Source organism: Perca flavescens, chromosome 11, assembly GCF_004354835.1.
Source record: "Perca flavescens isolate YP-PL-M2 chromosome 11, PFLA_1.0, whole genome shotgun sequence".
NCBI classification, from domain to species: Eukaryota; Metazoa; Chordata; class Actinopteri; order Perciformes; family Percidae; genus Perca; species Perca flavescens.
Genome location: NC_041341.1, coordinates 22140250 through 22158941, shown reverse-complemented (window position 1 = coordinate 22158941; position 18692 = coordinate 22140250). Strand labels below are relative to the sequence as shown.

The 18692-nt window shown below is 39.1% G+C and overlaps 2 protein-coding genes across 2 annotated transcripts; one reads left to right on the top strand and one right to left on the bottom strand.

Annotated features, from left to right (window-relative positions):
- The first annotated feature begins 246 nt into the window (after positions 1-246).
- Positions 247-7211, top strand: galnt5 (polypeptide N-acetylgalactosaminyltransferase 5). Its single transcript, XM_028591115.1, has 10 exons — positions 247-1880; positions 1951-2117; positions 2822-2941; positions 4417-4552; positions 4675-4794; positions 4886-5003; positions 5087-5416; positions 5750-5830; positions 6144-6296; positions 6444-7211. Exons 1-10 carry the CDS (start codon positions 1120-1122, stop codon positions 6582-6584), a joined length of 2127 nt encoding a protein of 708 aa, XP_028446916.1. The 5' UTR covers positions 247-1119; the 3' UTR covers positions 6585-7211.
- A 5009-nt stretch (positions 7212-12220) lies between these two features.
- cytip (cytohesin 1 interacting protein) lies at positions 12221-15581 on the bottom strand. The gene is made up of 8 exons (XM_028591757.1): positions 15342-15581; positions 14924-14973; positions 14705-14759; positions 14451-14553; positions 14147-14240; positions 13966-14032; positions 13644-13710; positions 12221-13438 (listed from the first exon to the last, which is right to left on the bottom strand). Exons 1-8 carry the CDS (start codon positions 15507-15509, stop codon positions 12978-12980), a joined length of 1065 nt encoding a protein of 354 aa, XP_028447558.1. The 5' UTR covers positions 15510-15581; the 3' UTR covers positions 12221-12977.
- Positions 15582-18692: the final 3111 nt, after the last annotated feature.

Sequence of the window (18692 nt, the reverse complement as noted above, 5' to 3'; positions counted from 1 at the left end):
TTGTGCTTTGTGGCTTATGAAGTGTTGGAAAATATACGTGTTTTTAATGGGACAATCACTTTTTAGTATCCCCTGGTTTCCGTTGTCGGCTACTTGAAGCGTTTAATGTCTTAGATTTGTCATTCCATGGCCTATTATATCTAACCTTAGCTGACGCATTATCGACGTTTTGTTCAACGACTGCACGTTGAATGTTTTATTTTGAAGGCTAAACGCCAAACTTCCTGTACCGTTCTAGCTCTTTCTGGCTAGCTTGCTGTTAACTCCGTGTAGGCCGATATTTTCCTGTCTATCTGTCCAATCAGAGTATACTGACAGGGTGGCAGTTGGTCGCTACGTCCTCATACAAAACTGACAGTCAAAGTTGTGAAGTGGAGATTCTGCGAAGAAACCCACAACTTTAGCTAGTTAAGTTTCTGTTAGTGACGAAGAAGATTTTGCGAGCATAATGTTCCCCGGCGGCTGAAGGTGACCGAAGCGGTTATGTTACGGTATGGGAACATAATATTACATTGTACCTTTGTGCTGGGCTATGGGTGTCGGACGCTGCTGTGTTCTTGACTGACAACATCGACTAACGTTACCTCTGTTACGTTTCTAGCATGCCACGCAGGCAGCTAACTTCTCCAAAGAAAAGTAAACTTTGCCTACAACTCAGAAGTGGCCCACACAGTACGCTATTTTGACATTTTCTATATTTTCACGTGGACTTCCTTTTTTTTTTTTTTTTTTTTAACCCGAGAATGATTAAGATTAGGAGATACTTAAGGGGGAGTGGGAGGGTACTCGCATTTGTGTTTATTGCTTCTATCATTTGGCTGCTGCTTGACATGGCTGCTCTTCGCTTATCAATAAACGATGTGAACAGTCAGCTGCTGAAGGAGCGAGTGGTAAGAGAAAGGGAGGTTTTCAAACAGCAGTCCAGGGTGACACAGGTGGTGAAAAGGGGGTTTAAACACCCAGTTCAGAGAGTGGACTTTGCTGTTACAGATGCAGGTAAAGCACCACTCAGTTCAAGCATCAAACTAGCCCAAGTGTACAGACAGGGAGACAAGAAACAGGATCAAATGTTGGGGAATCACCAAGGAGATAATCTTCCCAAGACTGACCACCCCAAATATGTTGTTTCTGAACATAAAGAAGGAGCCGCTGTACATAATGTCACTCCAAGGCAGGATGTTCCTGCAAAGAAAAAAAGCAGTAAACTTAGATCTGATCGGGATGAAATCGGAGAAAAGTAGAGTAATAGATGACTCTATTAAAGTGGTGTTACCTGTAGTAGTGCCTAATATAACCCAAGTGCCACCTGGTGTTCAGGAAAAAAAACATGCTCCGCTACCAACCTCAAAAAAGGGACCCATTAAAAATGGAGATGTTGTGCAAAACACTCTGGATAAAATTGATTCAAAGACAAATCAAAAAGTCAAGGATGAACCTAAGACAAAGACTGAAACAAAAGTGAGTAAGCCTAAGGCCGAGGAGGTACACCCTGTTAAAACAACATTTAAACCTCCAAATAAGGATGTAAAAGGAAAGGAGGTAGATAATGAAACAGAGGAGAAACACGTTGGGACGATAGCCAAGAGTGACCTGAAAGCAGCGAAGGAAACCCTGAAACCTCCGATCAAGCTCCAACCAGGAGAGGACTCGAAGGATAACTCCCCTGCTGTCAGAAAACCAGGTGTCCACAAAGTGCTTTCTCTGGATGTGACTAACGCTCCCAGAGATGCCAACGCGATGGGCCAGTTTGGTCAGGCGGCAGTAGTTGGCAGTAACGAAGATGCGGAGGTGAGGAAGAGATGGAACGAAGGGCATTTTAATGTCTACCTAAGTGACCAGATCCCAGTGGACCGTGCCATCCCAGACACAAGGCCTAGCATGTAAGTCTTCTGCACATTTCGCCACTCAAAGTGCTGTGACTGCTAAGCTGAATTGTTTTTGTTTTTCCAGGTGTGCACAGAATCTGGTCCATGATAACTTGCCTTCCACCAGTGTGATTTTCTGTTTTGTGGATGAAGTGTGGTCCACGCTCCTCCGCTCTGTGCACAGTGTGCTCAACAGATCTCCGCCACGACTCCTCAAAGAGATCATTCTGGTGGATGATTTCAGCACAAAAGGTAATAGTGTCTTGAATGCTTCACAGGTAGAGCATGTTACCTTGGATGGGTCTCCACGTGGGCGACCAAAAATTGACAACTGCAGTATCCAAAGCACCAGAAAACTGCTCATGACAACACTGAGCACTAGGCTTTTATCATTAAAAGTAGGTTATTCCTTCTGGCTGGTCTGCAGTGCACAGTATGCCAAAAAGAGATGATATTTACTAGCATCATTATGTACAGAGTTGTGCTCAACTTGATACAATGGCTTGTTTATAGCTTTACTTTTTAAGGCATGCTAAAAAATATTAATAGTTATAATTTCTCTAGTTAGACTTTTTTTCATGAAAATCTTGATGCTTTGGTTTAATTGCTTTTTCATATTTTTATGACTGCATTTTTTTTCAAACAATGTGTGACTTAAGACCCCTCTTTGACACATCTTGTTTGTATTTATATGAATATAATTAGGGTCCATGTCACGATATAGCAATTATTTCTTTTACATAAAAGCATAACATTTGAGTTAAGCTCTCTCTCAGTTAATATGTCAATATAAAGTATATCAGTGTAAAAAAGTCCTCAGCTATTATTAGAGATCCACCCATAATTTGGTTCTTGGTAGTTTGTGTATTTCATTTCAGTGGTTCTAATTAACATTTACAAGTGCTGTGTTATCTTTTCAAGCTATATGCACATTTGTCATATTTTTTTTCCTGCAGAATATCTGAAGGAGCCACTAGATAAATACATGTCCCATTTTCCCAAAGTACGAATCATTCGTCTGAAGGAGCGTCAGGGCCTGATCAGGGCCAGGCTGGCGGGAGCTGCTGTAGCCAAAGGTAACCACTGCTGTGATTAATAATGTTTGTCATAAATGTCTTTTAATGTATGGTTTAAATATATACATGCGTTCAAAGGTACTGGAGACACGGATGAGACAATGTGTCCCACGTAAAACAAAGATGAAGACAGTATCAGAATTTACATGAATGTGTCAAATCACGTGGTCAGACTTGATTTCGTAAATGTTCCACTGGAAAAAAACTAGCGTGTCCTTGTCTTCGGGGGTTTGGTACATTTAGGGTGATACTGTGTTTATGAGACATCTCCTGGTGAGTCATTTACTCCTGTTATTTAAACTGCAGCTAAGTTTTAATATTGTGTGTGAGTTGTGCAAGATGTCAACACTCCTGTAATTTAAGATGTGGGTTGTCTGGCTACACAAGTAACTAATGTAAAATAACTCAAACTAGGTTGAAGGATACTGTTCAATGGAAAAAGAAATCCTGTGGGCTTTAAAAAATGTAATAACATAAGAGCAACGTTTTCAGGTGAACATCCATTTGCGGTGAAGTTAGAACATGTTTTCTCAGGTATTAAAAAAAACTTATTGGGACTTTGTCTTATTCACCGTAACCCCCAGAGTTGGATAAGTCCATACATACCCTTCTCATCTCTGTGCGTGTGGTAACTCTGTCTGACGCCACCCACCGCTAGCCTAGTTTAGCACAGATCTTGGAGGTAACCTATAGCCTACTGCTCCCAATAAGTGACAAAATAACACCAACATTTTCCTATTTACATGTTGTGATTTGTATAGTCACAGCGTGTACAAATAACAAGGTCACAATGAGACACTGGTTAGAAGATGGCGGTGTCTCATTGTGACCTTGTTATTTGTACACGCTGTGACTATACAAATCACAACATGTAAATAGGAAAATGTTGTTGTTATTTTGTCACTTATTGGGCGCGGTAGGCTAGATGGAGCCGGTTACCTCCAGGATCTGGGCTGGGCTATGCTAGGCTAGCGGTGGCTGCGACAGAGTTACAACACGCACGGAGATGAGAAGGGTATGTATGGACTTATCTACGGATACGGTGAGTAAGACAAAGTCCCAATAAGTCTAGTGTTCCTTTTTAAGAGTGTAATCTTTGCTTTCTAGTTTAGTGATAGGGTATTTGTCTAAGGTATCGTCTTTTCTCTTTCTGAAACCCAAGATTGAAACAGACAAATGCATTTTAAATAGATTAAAAGAACGTTCATATATTAATTAATAGTCTTGTAACAAATGCAGTACTGGAACACAAGAGCATTGAAAAGTTGTCTTGTACTGCACATTATCTTTCAGTAGGAACCCATCCAAACTTGCACCTGCTCTCTTGTGTATTTGTCATAAACTATATTATGCATATAACATACTTAAACAAACGACTGCCTTTCAAAGAACTCTTTGATAGACTTTGTAAGGGCTGCACTGTGGTTATTTGTTTAACTTCAGCAGGATGTTTGCTGTCCTTTAACGTACTGTAGGTGAGGTTCTTACCTTCCTTGATTCCCACATTGAATGTAACGTGGGCTGGCTGGAGCCGCTGCTGGAGAGAGTCTATCTGGATCGCAAGAAGGTGCCCTGTCCAGTTATTGAAGTCATCAGTGATAAGGACATGAGGTAACTCAACACTGCCATGTTTGATAAGCCATACATGTGATGTGACCATGTTTATTACAGAAGGGTAGACACAGTCATTTCATTTTGACATTGGAGCTTCTATTCTGGCTGTTTCTTCTCAGTTATATGCTGGTTGACAACTTCCAAAGAGGTATTTTCAAATGGCCTTTGGTGTTTGGCTGGAGCGCACTACCAGAGGACTACATTAAGAAGAATAACATGACCATCTCAGATCCTATTAGGTACCTAAACAGTAAATTTTCATATTCATATTTTATTTCCTATTCATCTTATATCTACTGCATTTTTATTTACTTATTTTTGATCTTACAGATGTCCAGTTATGGCTGGAGGCCTTTTCTCTATAGACAAAAAATACTTCTATGAGCTTGGTTCCTATGATCCTGGTCTGGATGTGTGGGGTGGGGAGAACATGGAGATTTCATTTAAGGTATATCACTCATCAAATTAATACATAAATATTTGCCCAAACTTCTCTCACGTGACTCATTTTTTAATTTTCCATTTGAACAGATCTGGATGTGTGGAGGGGAAATTGAGATCATCCCCTGCTCTCGAGTGGGACACATCTTCCGAGGACAGAATCCTTACAAGTTCCCCAAAGACAGGCAGAAGACAGTGGAGCGTAACCTGGCGAGGGTGGCCGAGGTCTGGCTGGATGAGTACAAGGACCTTTTCTACGGCCACGGCTACCACCACTTGCTGGATAAAAAGACCATTGACATCGGCAACCTCACCGAGCAGATTGAGCTGAGGAAAAGGCTGAAATGCAAGAGCTTCAAGTGGTACCTGGATAATGTGTATCCAGATATGAATCCTCATTTAGTCAAAGCCGAGGGTCTGGTACGTAGATGAACGCACTTTGTTTCCATTTCCCTAAAAGATCTCTTAAAAATGAAAGCTTGCTCAGCTTGCTATCCATGAAGCTATTGTCATCTCTGCTAAGAACCCCCTTAAAAAAAAAAAATCGACCCAAACAAAAACTGTGATTGTGCTCCTTTGGAACAAAGATTAGCTGTCTGTTAAAGCCTGTGAAAGCTTTCTGTCAGGATCTGTTGAAGGAAATGAGAACAGCAACAAAGCCCATTGTCACTCTAAATGAGTAAAACAAATGTTTGCAGTGAGTGCTGTTGTTTCACTGCTGTAAAGTTTTTGTCATCTCATTTTTCCTTGTAGGTCTTTAATCGTGGCGTAAGAAAATGCCTGACTCTGCAGAAAGGCTCTCTGTCATTTGAGATGTGTGACCTCAGTAAGCAGGTAGGTGTCTTTACTTTATTTCACAGATTATTTGACTGCAAAAGAAATAGCAAATGTTTATGGGGGGGGATAACAAAAAATATCCAGGAATAGACCGAGATCAGGAAAAATGCAATCGGAGTCCAAAAAAGAACCCAAGCCACAATAAACAAGGGCGGAGTCCAAGACGAGACCAAGTCTTCTAAATATGGTCTTTTTGGATTCAGAGTAGCCTCACTGAGCCATCCGTTTTCATGAAGCATAATTACATCCTTGTCACTACTCTCTCTCTTTCTCTCTCTCTCTCTCTCTCTCTCTTTTCTCTGGTTTTCAGAGTCAGCACTTTAATTACACCTGGATGAGGCACGTTCGCCAGCAAGATATTTGCATCACTCCCCACGGCAAGGGCAGCGGCTTCGCTTTGCAATTATGTGACAATGCCAAGCCTGAACATCGCTGGTTCCACAAATCATCCAACTCCGCTCTGGTAGGTTGACTTTGGGTGTGCTGTTTGTTTTGTCCACTATCTTTGTCTTGCTTGCTATCAGATGGAAATTAGTGCAGTATAATCAAAAAGTGTTTAGAGGCTAAAGCTTTGCTCGTTAATCATGTTTCCTGTTTTGACTTTGTGAAGGCGGAGCACCTCATAGCAGAGTTTGTTTCCCACCACATGTGCCTGGAGGCGGGGCCTCAGGGTGACACTCTTCGCCTCAATCCATGTGAAACCAGAAACGCCTTCCAAAAGTGGCAGTTCACACACTACTACGCTGAGTGATGAGACTGAAACATGTGAAACATGCACTATAGAGACCTTCAGTGGCATTACACTACAGTACAGTCTGTGGTCCAGACTCAACACGTGGCTGTCCAGAGGAGGTGGGAAGCGCTTTGGTGGCAGTAACATTTGTGGTGTAAAGCGGACGGTGTGGGGATGTGCAATGCTTCTAATTTCCTTTTTTATTATATCACCCTGGAGTGACCTTGAGTTTTACACACTTGTGCCAGAGGAATAAGGGCATCTTCTCTCTGTTTGGATAGATTTGGACCGGAGTTTGCTAAAGGGGTTCAAGTAAATGTCTATGGAATAACACTTAATATCTAGCACAACATATCATCTCACTGCCAAAGATAAACAGTGCCTCTTAGATATGAGATGTAAAAAGTAATTTTGTCTGCTGGGAATGAATAATAATGATGTTTAATTGCATGTAATGTAAAATGTATACATTTGTATTAAACATATCACATTTGTACTTTTATGTTTGATGAGGCACATGGGTGAAACAGCTGCTTCTGTGGTTTTTAAATGCTGCGTTGAAAATTTTCCATTTGTATGATATCTTCTTGTCACTAGAGGGAAGTGTTGGTTCAAAACATGCAATAAACCTCTGCTGTGATTTCATGGTTTTGTAGCCTCTTATCAAACCCTTATACTGATGGAAATGCATTTTCTCAAGAAAGTAAAAAAAAAACAAGATAAAGATTTAATAGCATGCATCTCTTTATTATATTTTATCCACTAGCCATTAGGACATTTATGTTCAGTTATTCACTTGGGAATACTTACCCTAATACTAGTTAAGATCATCAAGCTCTAATACCAAACAACATCTTAGTTATTATAGCGAGTAGGATTATAAAGACCTGAGCGTCTTAGTTATGTAATTTGCTGCTTTTTCGACTGCCTTACATAACAAGATGTTTTCATTCTGCAAAGCAAAACTATTAGGAAATCTTATGTGACTTGGAGAGTTAGATCAGACATTTTAAATTATATGTACAATAGATTTAGAACAAATAAATATGTAAACTGTACCACATGGCATAGATGTACAATCAGTTTGGTTATGGATCGTGTTTTATTTTTTTCTTGAAAAGGGATTAAAACCATCTCACAAATTCATGACCATGTACTCAAACTCCTCTATCTTCTGGCGGGTGTTGCCTCGGCGGATCTTGCGGTAGGACACGGTGCTATATTTGGAGGAAGAGAGGTGGTTGAAGGATTTCTGGTGTTCGTCGCTGCCACAGGATTTCTTCGGCAGAGGCAGAGTGGAGTAGCCTGGACTGGGGTTTTGATTAACCCCCATAGGGACAGGGAAGTTGTGGTTCTGCTCTGGCTCCACCTGAAGCTGCCTGTCACCTGCTATCTGAATTTCAGCACTAGACATCTGCTCTGGGACGTCTGCCTCCCCATTCAGCCTTGTATGACTCTTCTCATTAGTTACATCAAAGGGTTCATGGTTTGGTGTCACTTCTTTCTCAACTGGTAGATTTGCTGAAAAGAAAAGTAAGGGGAAATCTATTTTGTAATCTTTTAAACAAAAACCTTCCTCTCAAGCAATCTATTTTACTGCACAATAATACTAAATTCCTCTTACCTTTTTCTGCTGATATAATTTGCTGTGTTTGCATGTCTGAAATTGTGCAGTTTGACTTCTCTTGAGTTAGATCAGACTGTGCTCCTGGATCTGAAGGATCTGACTGATCCTTCGGATCAGTTTTGGGTGTCTGGAGCTCTTGGCGTTCTTCTTGTTCAGTCAGAATGATGTACTGAGTCACTTCCTTCTCCATCTCTGCAATTTCTTCATCCATAATGGATTCTTCCCCTGGATCATCCTCATCAGCTGCCACACTGTTGACAAGATGCTCGCACTCGTTGGCACCAAAACCACAAGATGTGTTTGCTTTTATGTCCTGATGAGCTTGGTCCTCGTCACTGTAGAACACAGAGTCATCTCCCTCCTCCATTGACAACACGTCTCTTTCTTCAGGTTCCTCCAGGGTCTGGAGGGCCTCAACAGTGATCCCACCAATGATCTCCAGTACCTGATATGCCAGTGCATCATCTTCTACTGAGAGCCTCAGGGCCTTTGAAGGCATTGTGCTTGTCTCCATCTCTATCCGTCTTCTTTTCTTTCCACTGTGATATTGAAAATAGTCTCGCTTCAATGCTCTTGTGTTTTGCAGATTATTTGTTGAATCAAAATCGTCACATCGTCTGCTCCAGCGTCCCAAGTGTGTTACCAAAATACTTTTTATCTTATATTGTCAAAGAGTGAAGAAAGACTCTGTCCTGCATTTCAGTCAGCAGTGCAAGGTCAAGCGCTCTAGTGTGCTTTCTAGTGCTAGTACCATGTAATTCTGTGTGCGTGTTGAATCACCGAAGAACGGGGTTTTGTTGTGTCCCCAACAAAGAGTCTTTGTGACTTTGGCATCTCCAATGAAGTGATTGTACTCATTCTTTGTTAATCTCTGCTGGGTGACCACTTTCATTCTGAAACATTTTGAGTCTGGATTAACATTCTCCTGTAGGTCTTTTTTTCTTTACAGTCGTTCACTGCCTGAACGGTGTGTTTGCACATGTGCTTAAGATAAGCCCTGTTCATGTCTTGGACTTTAAGTGCATATATATGTCATTGCATCTTTACTAAGGCACCTGAAATGCTGATATAACATGAAAATGTACAATTTGTTTAACATGCAACATCAGCACTGCTTGAGCCACAAAAAAGTAAAACTCTCCAGTATTTCACCAAAAAAGCAAAGATTAGAGAAAAATGATTACAGATTTGTGGATTCCTCTCCCATTAGTCATGTCCCAATCCCTCAGATTTATTTTGTGACCCTTTGGAGAGGCACGACTCCTAGATTGATAGACTGAAAAGCTTAATTGCTAAAGCTAAACTGGATTACTGGCATAATTACGTAAGAAGAAGGTGAAGTAGTGAGAATAGTTGAATAGTGGGAATGGTTTTAATTACTATGAATTTCATTGAAATGTTGAATAACACCAAATAATGTATCAAACAAAAGTGGAATATTTTAATGTTTTTTGAAAATCTCTTAGAAAAGCCACACCATTCCCGATCATTACACACGTTTTGATGTATTTTGTGTACATGTGTTGGCAATGCTCCGTGACTAGTAGCAGGACAAAAATGTGGCAGAATAATAAGTTTGGGGGATAATAGTCATTGTGCCGATTGCTGCTATTGCAGCACATCGGCACACTGAATAAAGTGATTAAAAAAAGTCATAGTATAGTATGTTGAAAAAAAGTGTAAAGAGGCAATAATATAGTATATCAAAAAAGTGATAAAAAAAGTCATAATATAATACGTCGAAAAAACTCATAGTATAATATATCAAAAAAAGTCACAGTATAGTTCGTCAATAAAAATCACAGTATAATATGTTGAAGAAAGTCATAGTTTCGTATGTCACAAAAGTCATAGTTACTATGTTGAAAAAAGTGATAAAAACGTTATAATATAGTATGTCAAAAAGTGATAAAAATGTTGTTATATGTCGAAAAGAGTCATAGTATAGCATGTCACAAAAGTCATAGTATACTATGTTGAAAAAAATTATAATTTATTATAATAATAATATTGTATGTCACAAAAGTGATAAAAAAAGTCATGGTATACGTAATAAAAAGTCAGACATGGTTGCAGAGTGGTTAAGGTATGCTAATGCATTGTATTGCATGAGTGGGTTTGAATCCCATCCTTGTTGAATCTGAGTGTTATTCTGCTAAAATTACGTGTCATTTTATGAATTTATGAATCATTTTATAAAAAGTCATAGTATAGTATGTTGAAAAAAGTGATAAAAAGTCATAGTATAGTATGTCGAAAAAAGTCATAGTATAGTATGTCACAAAGTCATAGTATACTATGCCCAAAATAGCATAGTATAGTATGTCGAAAAAAATAAATTTAAAAAAAAAGAAGTCATATTTTAGTATGTTGAATAAAGTGATAACAAATCCTGGTATCATCATAGTATAGTATGTCAAAAAATGTAATTGTATAGTATATCGGAAAAAGTGATAAAAAAAAGCAATAATATAGTATGTCAAAAAAGTGATAAAAAAGTCATTATATGTCGAAAAAAATTCATAGTATAGCATGTCGAAAAGTAATTATACCATGTTGAAAAAAGTGATAAAAAAATCCTAGAATATTATGTCGGAAAAGTGATAAAAAAGTCATAGTATACTATGTTGAATAAAGTGATAAAAAAAAATCCTAGTATTGTATGTCGGAAAAGTTGAATAGAGTTGGGTATCGTTTTTTTTTTTTTTTTTCGATACCGGTGCTAAAACGATACTTTTAAAATGGTGCCGTCGCCTAAACGATGCCTGAACCAAAATATATATAATATATTTATAATGTATAAAAAAAGGAGCACAAAACGACATTTGGCAAAATTAAAGAAAGGCTTGTTTATTGCTAAGGCCATATGGTCAAAATTAAATGATTGCTTAATAATGTAATAACAATAACTTATAACAATGACTTATTTCACCAGTAAATTGCTGGTAAACAACAAAAACAAGCACCAGATGGGAAAAGGATATTTTACAATAACTTAAAATGCACCACAAGGCTGGCGAGTTTCAAGTAAACGCACCATCTGTGGTTTTCCGACAACCAGCTACAGTCAGACTGTTAGGTCCCGGTTTTGGACTCCTCTACAGGGAAACACAGTCACACATCACACCGCTAAACGTAAACTGTCAGCATTTTAACCGTTGAGTTTAATCCAGCTACTAGCTAACGGTAAGTGCAGCGATGCTTCTGAAAAAAAAAAAGTCAGGCCCCGAAATTTTCGTTCTTATTCGGTCTCATTACTACCGTTTACGTAGGAACCGGTGCCCTATTGGCACCGAGTTTTGGTACCATACCCTAATGTTGAATAAAGTGATAAAAAAAAGTCATAGTATAGTAAGTCGAAAAAGGTGATAAATAAAGGTGATAGTATAGTTTGAATAAAGTGATTAAAGAAAATCCTAGTATAGTATGTCGAAAAAATTCATAGTATAGTATGTCGTAAAAGTGATAAAAAGTCATAGTTGAAACAAGTCATAGTATAGTATATCGAAAAAAGTTAAAAAAAAAATGTCGTGGTACAGAATGTCAAAAAATCACATAACACACAAAAAAGTGGAAAAAGAAGTAGTCTTTTTTTTCATGATCTCTCTCGGTTTTGCTGCTTCATAATAAAGTTTGTCGCAGTTTTTGTGAATAGTAATCATCAAGTGCAGACAACAGTTTAATTTATTACAATGTTATAATGCCCCTCTGTAGCTCTCTCTCTCTCTCTCACTCTCTCTCTCTCTTTCTCTCTTTAGCAGGAAACCAAAGAAGTGAGACTTTTTACAGTAAATGTATAAGGTTTCTAGTCTCAAGTGTTATAGCCTAATCTTTTACAAACTATTCTGCATTCCCTAGAATAATATTTGTTTCTGAGTATGAGTAAATTATGTGTAAGTTGAAAGTGTAACTGAAGAATGAGCGTGTATTATCATCTGGTATCCGAAGGAAAACACTGGTGGGTTTTTAAGACTTCACAAGTTTATTGTATTTAAAAAACAATCTTTTATTGTTTTGCTTACAGATTTTCTTGATTTGATACAAAAAATATTCTCTAAAAAGTTGTATTTGATTATCAGTGAAAGTAAAACATACACATTTTAGCACATTCAGAATTTACAAGAAACAGTTTCAGTGTTTCTGAACTGGCAGTTGTACACAGCCTGAGATTAATGTTGGAAATGAAAACTGTTAAGTATTTCCTCTTGTACCCACATCCTGTTTTGAGCTGAGCAGACATCTATACTAAGTAGAGCTTTGGTTTTGGTTTTCAGCACCTGAACATGACAGATGTACTGTTTAAATGTCTATCTGACCTGATAGTGAATGGTTCTAATGTGTTTATGTCACAGTAGTCTTATTTTAAAATCCAAGGTGCTACATGAATACAGCTACTGCAGTTCAGACTATTCTGATTAAAGCTAATCATACTGGCATAAGAAGAAATATTTCAGTTCTTTATTCAAGCTACTAGGATACATAATCTCATCTATGTACATTACAATCTCTTATGCATGCATTCATTCAAACAAAGGAAGAATATTTTCTTAATGCTTTTGTGCCTACATAAGTCTAAGCCAAGCAGTGAGCCAGGCTCACCTTTGAGGCTCAGGACCCTCTTGAGTAAACTTTGACATTGGCAAATGCCAAGTGCCGAAATATCTGTCGTCTCTGGGTTCCCATTAAGGCAAGCGTGGGAAAACAGTTTTTTTACAGTGTCTGCAACAAGAGCATGAGAACCCTTGTTAACTCGTAGTATCAAGTAGACAAAAGGAGCATGTAAGTCACTGAGTGTTTGTTCCTATCTCCTCCTCTTCAACTGATCGCTGGAGTCCAGGAAGTAACTTCAGTATGTGTTTGCGGACACTGACTTTCCTGCCTTTACGGGGCAGGGTGCCAAACAAGGAGGAGATCCTTGTTTCATCCCAGGGAGGAGAGAGGGAGCTGCTGCTGCCGGCCAAACTGGAGCTCCTGGAGCGGTTGAGGGATTGGTGATGATGGCTGCCGGAGCTGTTCTGTGAGGGAAAATCTCTGGAGAAGAAGCAGCTGTCGTCTGTGGGGCTGGCTGCACTGCATGGGCTAGGAGAGCACAGATCGTCAAACACACTGGCCTGGTCACTGTCATCTGTCATCATGCTCCTGTAGCTACTGTCACTAGAAAAACGTTGGCCACAGCGGCCTGTGGGGGAGCTCAGAATCGAAGAAGAGTCCATTGAGAGGTGGAGGCTGCTGTTGTTTAAGTTACCTGAAAACATAACAAAGTGCCTCATTAGAGAAAGATGATGAGAAGTTTGCAAGAGGTAGTTTGTCAGCAGCGTCTGTGTATTTCTCAGGGAAACTCCATCTAATTTATCTGGAGTTTACAATTGCATTCACATCATAAAGAGACATATGGCAGTGGCTGTGAGAAAGGAAGTGCTGTGGTCTGACAGCTGAGCACACTCTCTCACCTCGCATTAGACGTTTTTCCTGTAATGTGAGGGCCTGCAGCTCAACCAATTTGTCACGTAGTGATTGCTGTATGGGCAAAAAACATCATGGTTTTACTTCCAGTAAAATCATTGTAGCTTATGCATTGAGAACATTTCACACCTGTTTTACACAGTGCTGTAGCAGTAGGTCAACCTTTAATTTACCATAGTGTGACAGTTTTGCACTTTCATTATTACCAGCTGGGTTTGGGTGGTTTAGTTTAGTCGTTTGTAGGCTGCAATGCAACCACAGAGCCGCAGTGTGTCAACAACAAACATGGGCAGGGTCAAAGAGACATACCTTAAGCAGGTTCATCCTCTTCTCCAGCTCTATCTGCTTCACTACATTCCCACATACAGTCTCCATCCTGGAATCACATAATACAACATAATCACACACACACTTTTAACAGAAAACACTGCTATCATACAGTTTTTGTTTCTGTGTAGTGGATTCACCAGTTTTTATTTCTGTCACTCACTTTAGACTGTTGGTTGATTCTCTTATCAGATCAAGTATCTGCTGATGAGATGATCCTTCAATGCTGGCTCCGTTGATAGTGATGATAACATCTCCTACAATGAATGAGGATGCGAAAAAAGGAACTAATCAATTACAAGAAAACAACACGGCTTAGGATTGCATTTGTGCATCAGTACGTGTGTGTGGGTGGGCATTTACATGTGTAGCAAGAGATATAATCGTCAATCTTTATACACCAGAAAGGTCTGACGGTTTTGTATGCGTATGAAAGCCTGTGTATATAGAGGATGTGGGGGGTTCACCTGCGGTCAGGCCAGCACTCTCAGCAGCGCTGTCCTCCTTCACTTTGCGCACAAACGTGCACATCTCCACTGCAGAGCTGTCCTTCAGCTGCAGGCCATAGGTCTGCAACAAAGAGACAATTTGTCACAAAAACAATACTTAAAAAAGATCCTCTTAAACATGGAGTGAGCATAAAAAATAATCTAGAATCAGAGATTAAAAAGCATGAAAATGATACATATACTTCATCTTAATGATTATAAAATGAGATTACCTGAATTTCAAAACCAAAGGTTTCATTGTCTTGTTTTTCCAGAACAATTGTGGTCCTGTGCAAAGAGAAATGCAAAAAAAGAGAAAATACATATTTTATGAACTGCTCTTAATGTGCTATATTCTCTTTTTAATAAAAAAAAGTTTTGTAAAAATACTATAATGCTATATATTATTTTACATGTAGTAATAAATTGCACATGAGATTTGATGTATTTACCTTTGTGGGTCAGAATAATCAACCAGAGAGGTGGAGTGGGTTTGTTTGGGCTGCAAAAGGAGAAATGCAGAGTTCCTCTTTAGAACAATTGAATAGAGTTGAGTTTTAAACTTCTCAGGGAACTAAACAGGTTGTTCAGTGTAAGAACATGTTGATCCTACAGTGCTAAATAACTCAAAAGATTAAAATTGTTAAAAGGCTTTTGGCCAGTTGCAGGGAGCTGCTGTACTTTTGTATCACAGTTTGTGGTATATCAGTAAACTGCTTTTCATTATAAAACAATACTGTATAAGAACAATCTCTACAATAATTAAGTTTACACGTCAGTGTTTCATGATGTTTGATTTGAATTGCAGAAGTGTGTTCATTTACACTTTATATTCTAGCCTATTATATCCCACTTGATTTATTGTCTCACCTTGCATTCTCGAGGCAGTGAGCCTGTGTTGTGCCGGTGTCGATCACTGTTTCCCCTCAGTGAACGTCGGTACCACAGGGAACATTTCTTCCTCAGAGTATTATCCAGAATGTAATTCTCTTGGCTTCCCTGGCGTGCAAGTCCATTGAAATTCATGGTGGACTGCATGGTAGAATAGTCCTCAAAGCACCATCATGTCCTGCTGCAGAAGCTTTTCAGTGATTGTGTGGCCCTGCCTTGCTGTGCAGCCAAAAGCAAAATGTGTCAGAGCGGAAATCCACGTCATGTGATGGTTGTGGTGGACCTGCTTCTCTAGATCTAAGCCTCACATACCTAATTTCCTGTTAAACCCTTTCAACTTCTTTTGTTCTTCTTTCTTGAGAAGGGTTGGTCTGCTGTTTTGAAAAGCTAAGAAATTACTTCTTATTATTCCCCTTCAAACAGTCCCTTTCCCTTTTTGCAGGCTAAGCAATTTGATTTTTGGTCTGTCAGAAATCAGCAATGCATGAGAAACTGCCACCTCATGCCTCCACCAGCACCTGCTTCCATCCTCTCTCACTCTCAGTTTCTCAATGGGCTTAGTTTCAGTGTGTGCCTGAGTCCTGTGTTCTGCCAAGCAGAGAGACTTGTCTTATGAGGACAGACAAAAGGCTGATTTAGCTTGGGGCCAGTGTCACGCTCCCCAAACAGGCAGCATGGGTCATTGGGCCGTAGGCATCAGACATGGTTTGTTCAAAAGGAAAATCACACACACAGGCCGCCAGCCAGGGAGACAATGGATGATGGGGTAAAGAAAACTGAACCACCGTGCCCTTCTACACTACCACACCCATGCCTACAAAAGGTGCACTGTTAATCTGCAGGAAAAGAATATTATCTTTCACCATACACAAAAGATGCATTTCTTTGGTGACCAGAAAATCAGTACTGTATATATGAACCCATTTGAAATAGTCCTTAACTAGCAGATTGCCTCACAGCAGTCCCCCTCTGCCCCACTGACCCTCAGCAGAGCCATTGGCCAACCGACCACGGGACCGTCTGGAACACAGATATCCCATTTCACCAGGACATTCCAAATTCCCATCCACAGTTTTACCACTTTAAGTACAGAAAATAATACATCTTGTCCTCTTCATTGATAGCATGCACTCTCCTGCTGCACGCTACAAGTGAGGACAACAGAAAAGCATTAGATGCACCATCACCAATGATTCTGTAATACATGCGGAAACAACGCATATCTCTGCTTGAGTTTTAAAGACTAGATTCACATTTTTTTTGTCTATCGTAAAACAATTAATCGGCTGTGTAACACAGCCAATTCAAATGTGAATCTAGTCTTAACACAAAACACAACACAGTGTTTTAAATTGCATTCTAAAGCAGTCTTTCTTCAACCAAGTGGTTATCTTCCAAATTACTGTATGGTATAGTATGTAAATTACCTCTTTCTGTTTTCACAAACATTGTTTCCTTAATGTGAAAAAATGTGAATCCATCTTTAAAAAGCTAAAACTATCATCATTTTGTCACGTTTTGGAAAACTGGATGTCTGGAAGATTAGTGTGTCCCATAAACCTCCTGTGAGTAACACTGTTTGACCTCTCATCTGAGGTAACAGGCAGCACAGTAAAAGCCCTTAAAGGAACTCACAGCACAATGTTGCGACGTTGACTCATCTGCGTAGTGCTGATGGCCTCAGTGTTACACTTTTATTTCCTCCGTCTAACGGACACATCATAAACCGTGTACACAAATGGCAGTAGAACAGAAAGCCATGATGAGTCATGTACGATGAAAGATGAAAGTGTGATGGGGTAGATTAAAAAAGGACCTGTTTCAGTAAACCTGGGAAATTCTGTCCTACGTGCAGTAATTTGCACAGCTCTGCGCAATCAGCATGTTCACTGATTACAATTTGCAATGTGGAGACATTTTATACTGGAAAACATATTTTCATCATGAAAAAAAGTCATGAAAACAGTTCACTTCATGAAAAACAGTTTATTGACCCACTAATATCACTACTTTCTATACAGAATAAATAGTGCAAGAGAAAAGATACAATGCAATGGCATGAAATCTGAGCAATGACACAAAACAGTTTCAGATAAATCAATAGTATTGATCTAAATGACTGGATGGTTTGGAAATCAAAAGTAGGTCTTATTTTCATGAAAGCCGTATTATGTTTGTTCATATTTAGCAATTTTATATACAATATATAAAAAAGACACCAGTCAGAAATTGCACATGGTGGTCACTCCTCTTTGGAATGATTGATAAGTTATGCTTAGCTATGAGTTGTGTCACCTGTCTGATTCTTGGAGAAGCAGATATGACACAATAGACAAAATATAAGCTTGGCTCAGCAAAGATCCAACATCAGATAATCCATTTTCATTTCCATTTTCAATGGATGCAGGCAGAGACGGATGCTTTAATACTGCATTTTCAATATTTCTTTTATATATATTCTGCACCATACAAAGTCAAATGATCCTATGAATGAAGTCAACTAATCACTTCATAGAAAGAAAAAATGAAGACTTGTACATTAACTGATATTTGTCAAGAGAGCGCCAGGCTACTGTACATAGCTTATTTTTAAGCGCCAACACAGCTGATGCTACATATCAACCGGTAATAACGATGACACCTTCATAACAGCAGGACACGTATATGTGTCAACACTAAGCAGCTACATGGAAGTATGTAAACCTTAGCAACTAAAAATATTGTATTAAAAAGCCATGATGCATGGGAAACATGGACAGGTTTTCTTGACAGCACCATGTTTCAAAAACACTATAATGATCAGATTCACATCATTAATCCCAGGATCACTTCACATGATATGAAACACACACACACACACACACACACACACACACACACACACACAGGCACACTTTCACACGTGTGGATGCATACAAGCATACATGGTGTACAGATTCACTGATGTGCACTTCCCCTAAGCCTGTTTTGACAAGGCTTTACAGGCCTCAACAGCCAGTGGCATTGGTGATCATAAGAGCACCCATCACCCAGACTTTGGTCTCCATGTGAAATGTATTAAACTGATTTACTTCCAATAACAATTTGTTGTTATCCTCTTGTTTTATGAGTTTATCATTAGCTTTATCAAGCTCTGATCTTATCTTGGTCTTTGATTTTATCATAATTACCTGGTACATTGGGACACCTGCTGTAAAACAGCATTGGGCTTGAAAAATGGAGTGTTTTCTAACATGTACTGTGCTTAGTTGTTAGATTTCCCTGTCAAAAGAAATACTAATGAGCCAATGTTAACAATACTGATGTTTTGACCTGTGCATTAGGGTTGCT

Excerpts from the sequence above, each read along its gene's own strand:
- galnt5 (XM_028591115.1), top strand. The coding sequence starts at position 1,120 with ATGTTGTTTCTGAACATAAAGAAGGAGCCGCTGTACATAATGTCACTC. Across the intron at positions 4,795-4,885 it reads ACCATCTCAGATCCTATTAG|ATGTCCAGTTATGGCTGGAG; the intron begins GTACCTAAACAG and ends TTGATCTTACAG. Across the intron at positions 6,297-6,443 it reads AATCATCCAACTCCGCTCTG|GCGGAGCACCTCATAGCAGA; the intron begins GTAGGTTGACTT and ends GACTTTGTGAAG.
- cytip (XM_028591757.1), bottom strand. The coding sequence starts at position 15,509 with ATGCAGTCCACCATGAATTTCAATGGACTTGCACGCCAGGGAAGCCAA. Across the intron at positions 14,974-15,341 it reads CACTGCCTCGAGAATGCAAG|CCCAAACAAACCCACTCCAC; the intron begins GTGAGACAATAA and ends CTCCTTTTGCAG. Across the intron at positions 14,760-14,923 it reads GATTATTCTGACCCACAAAG|GACCACAATTGTTCTGGAAA; the intron begins GTAAATACATCA and ends CTCTTTGCACAG.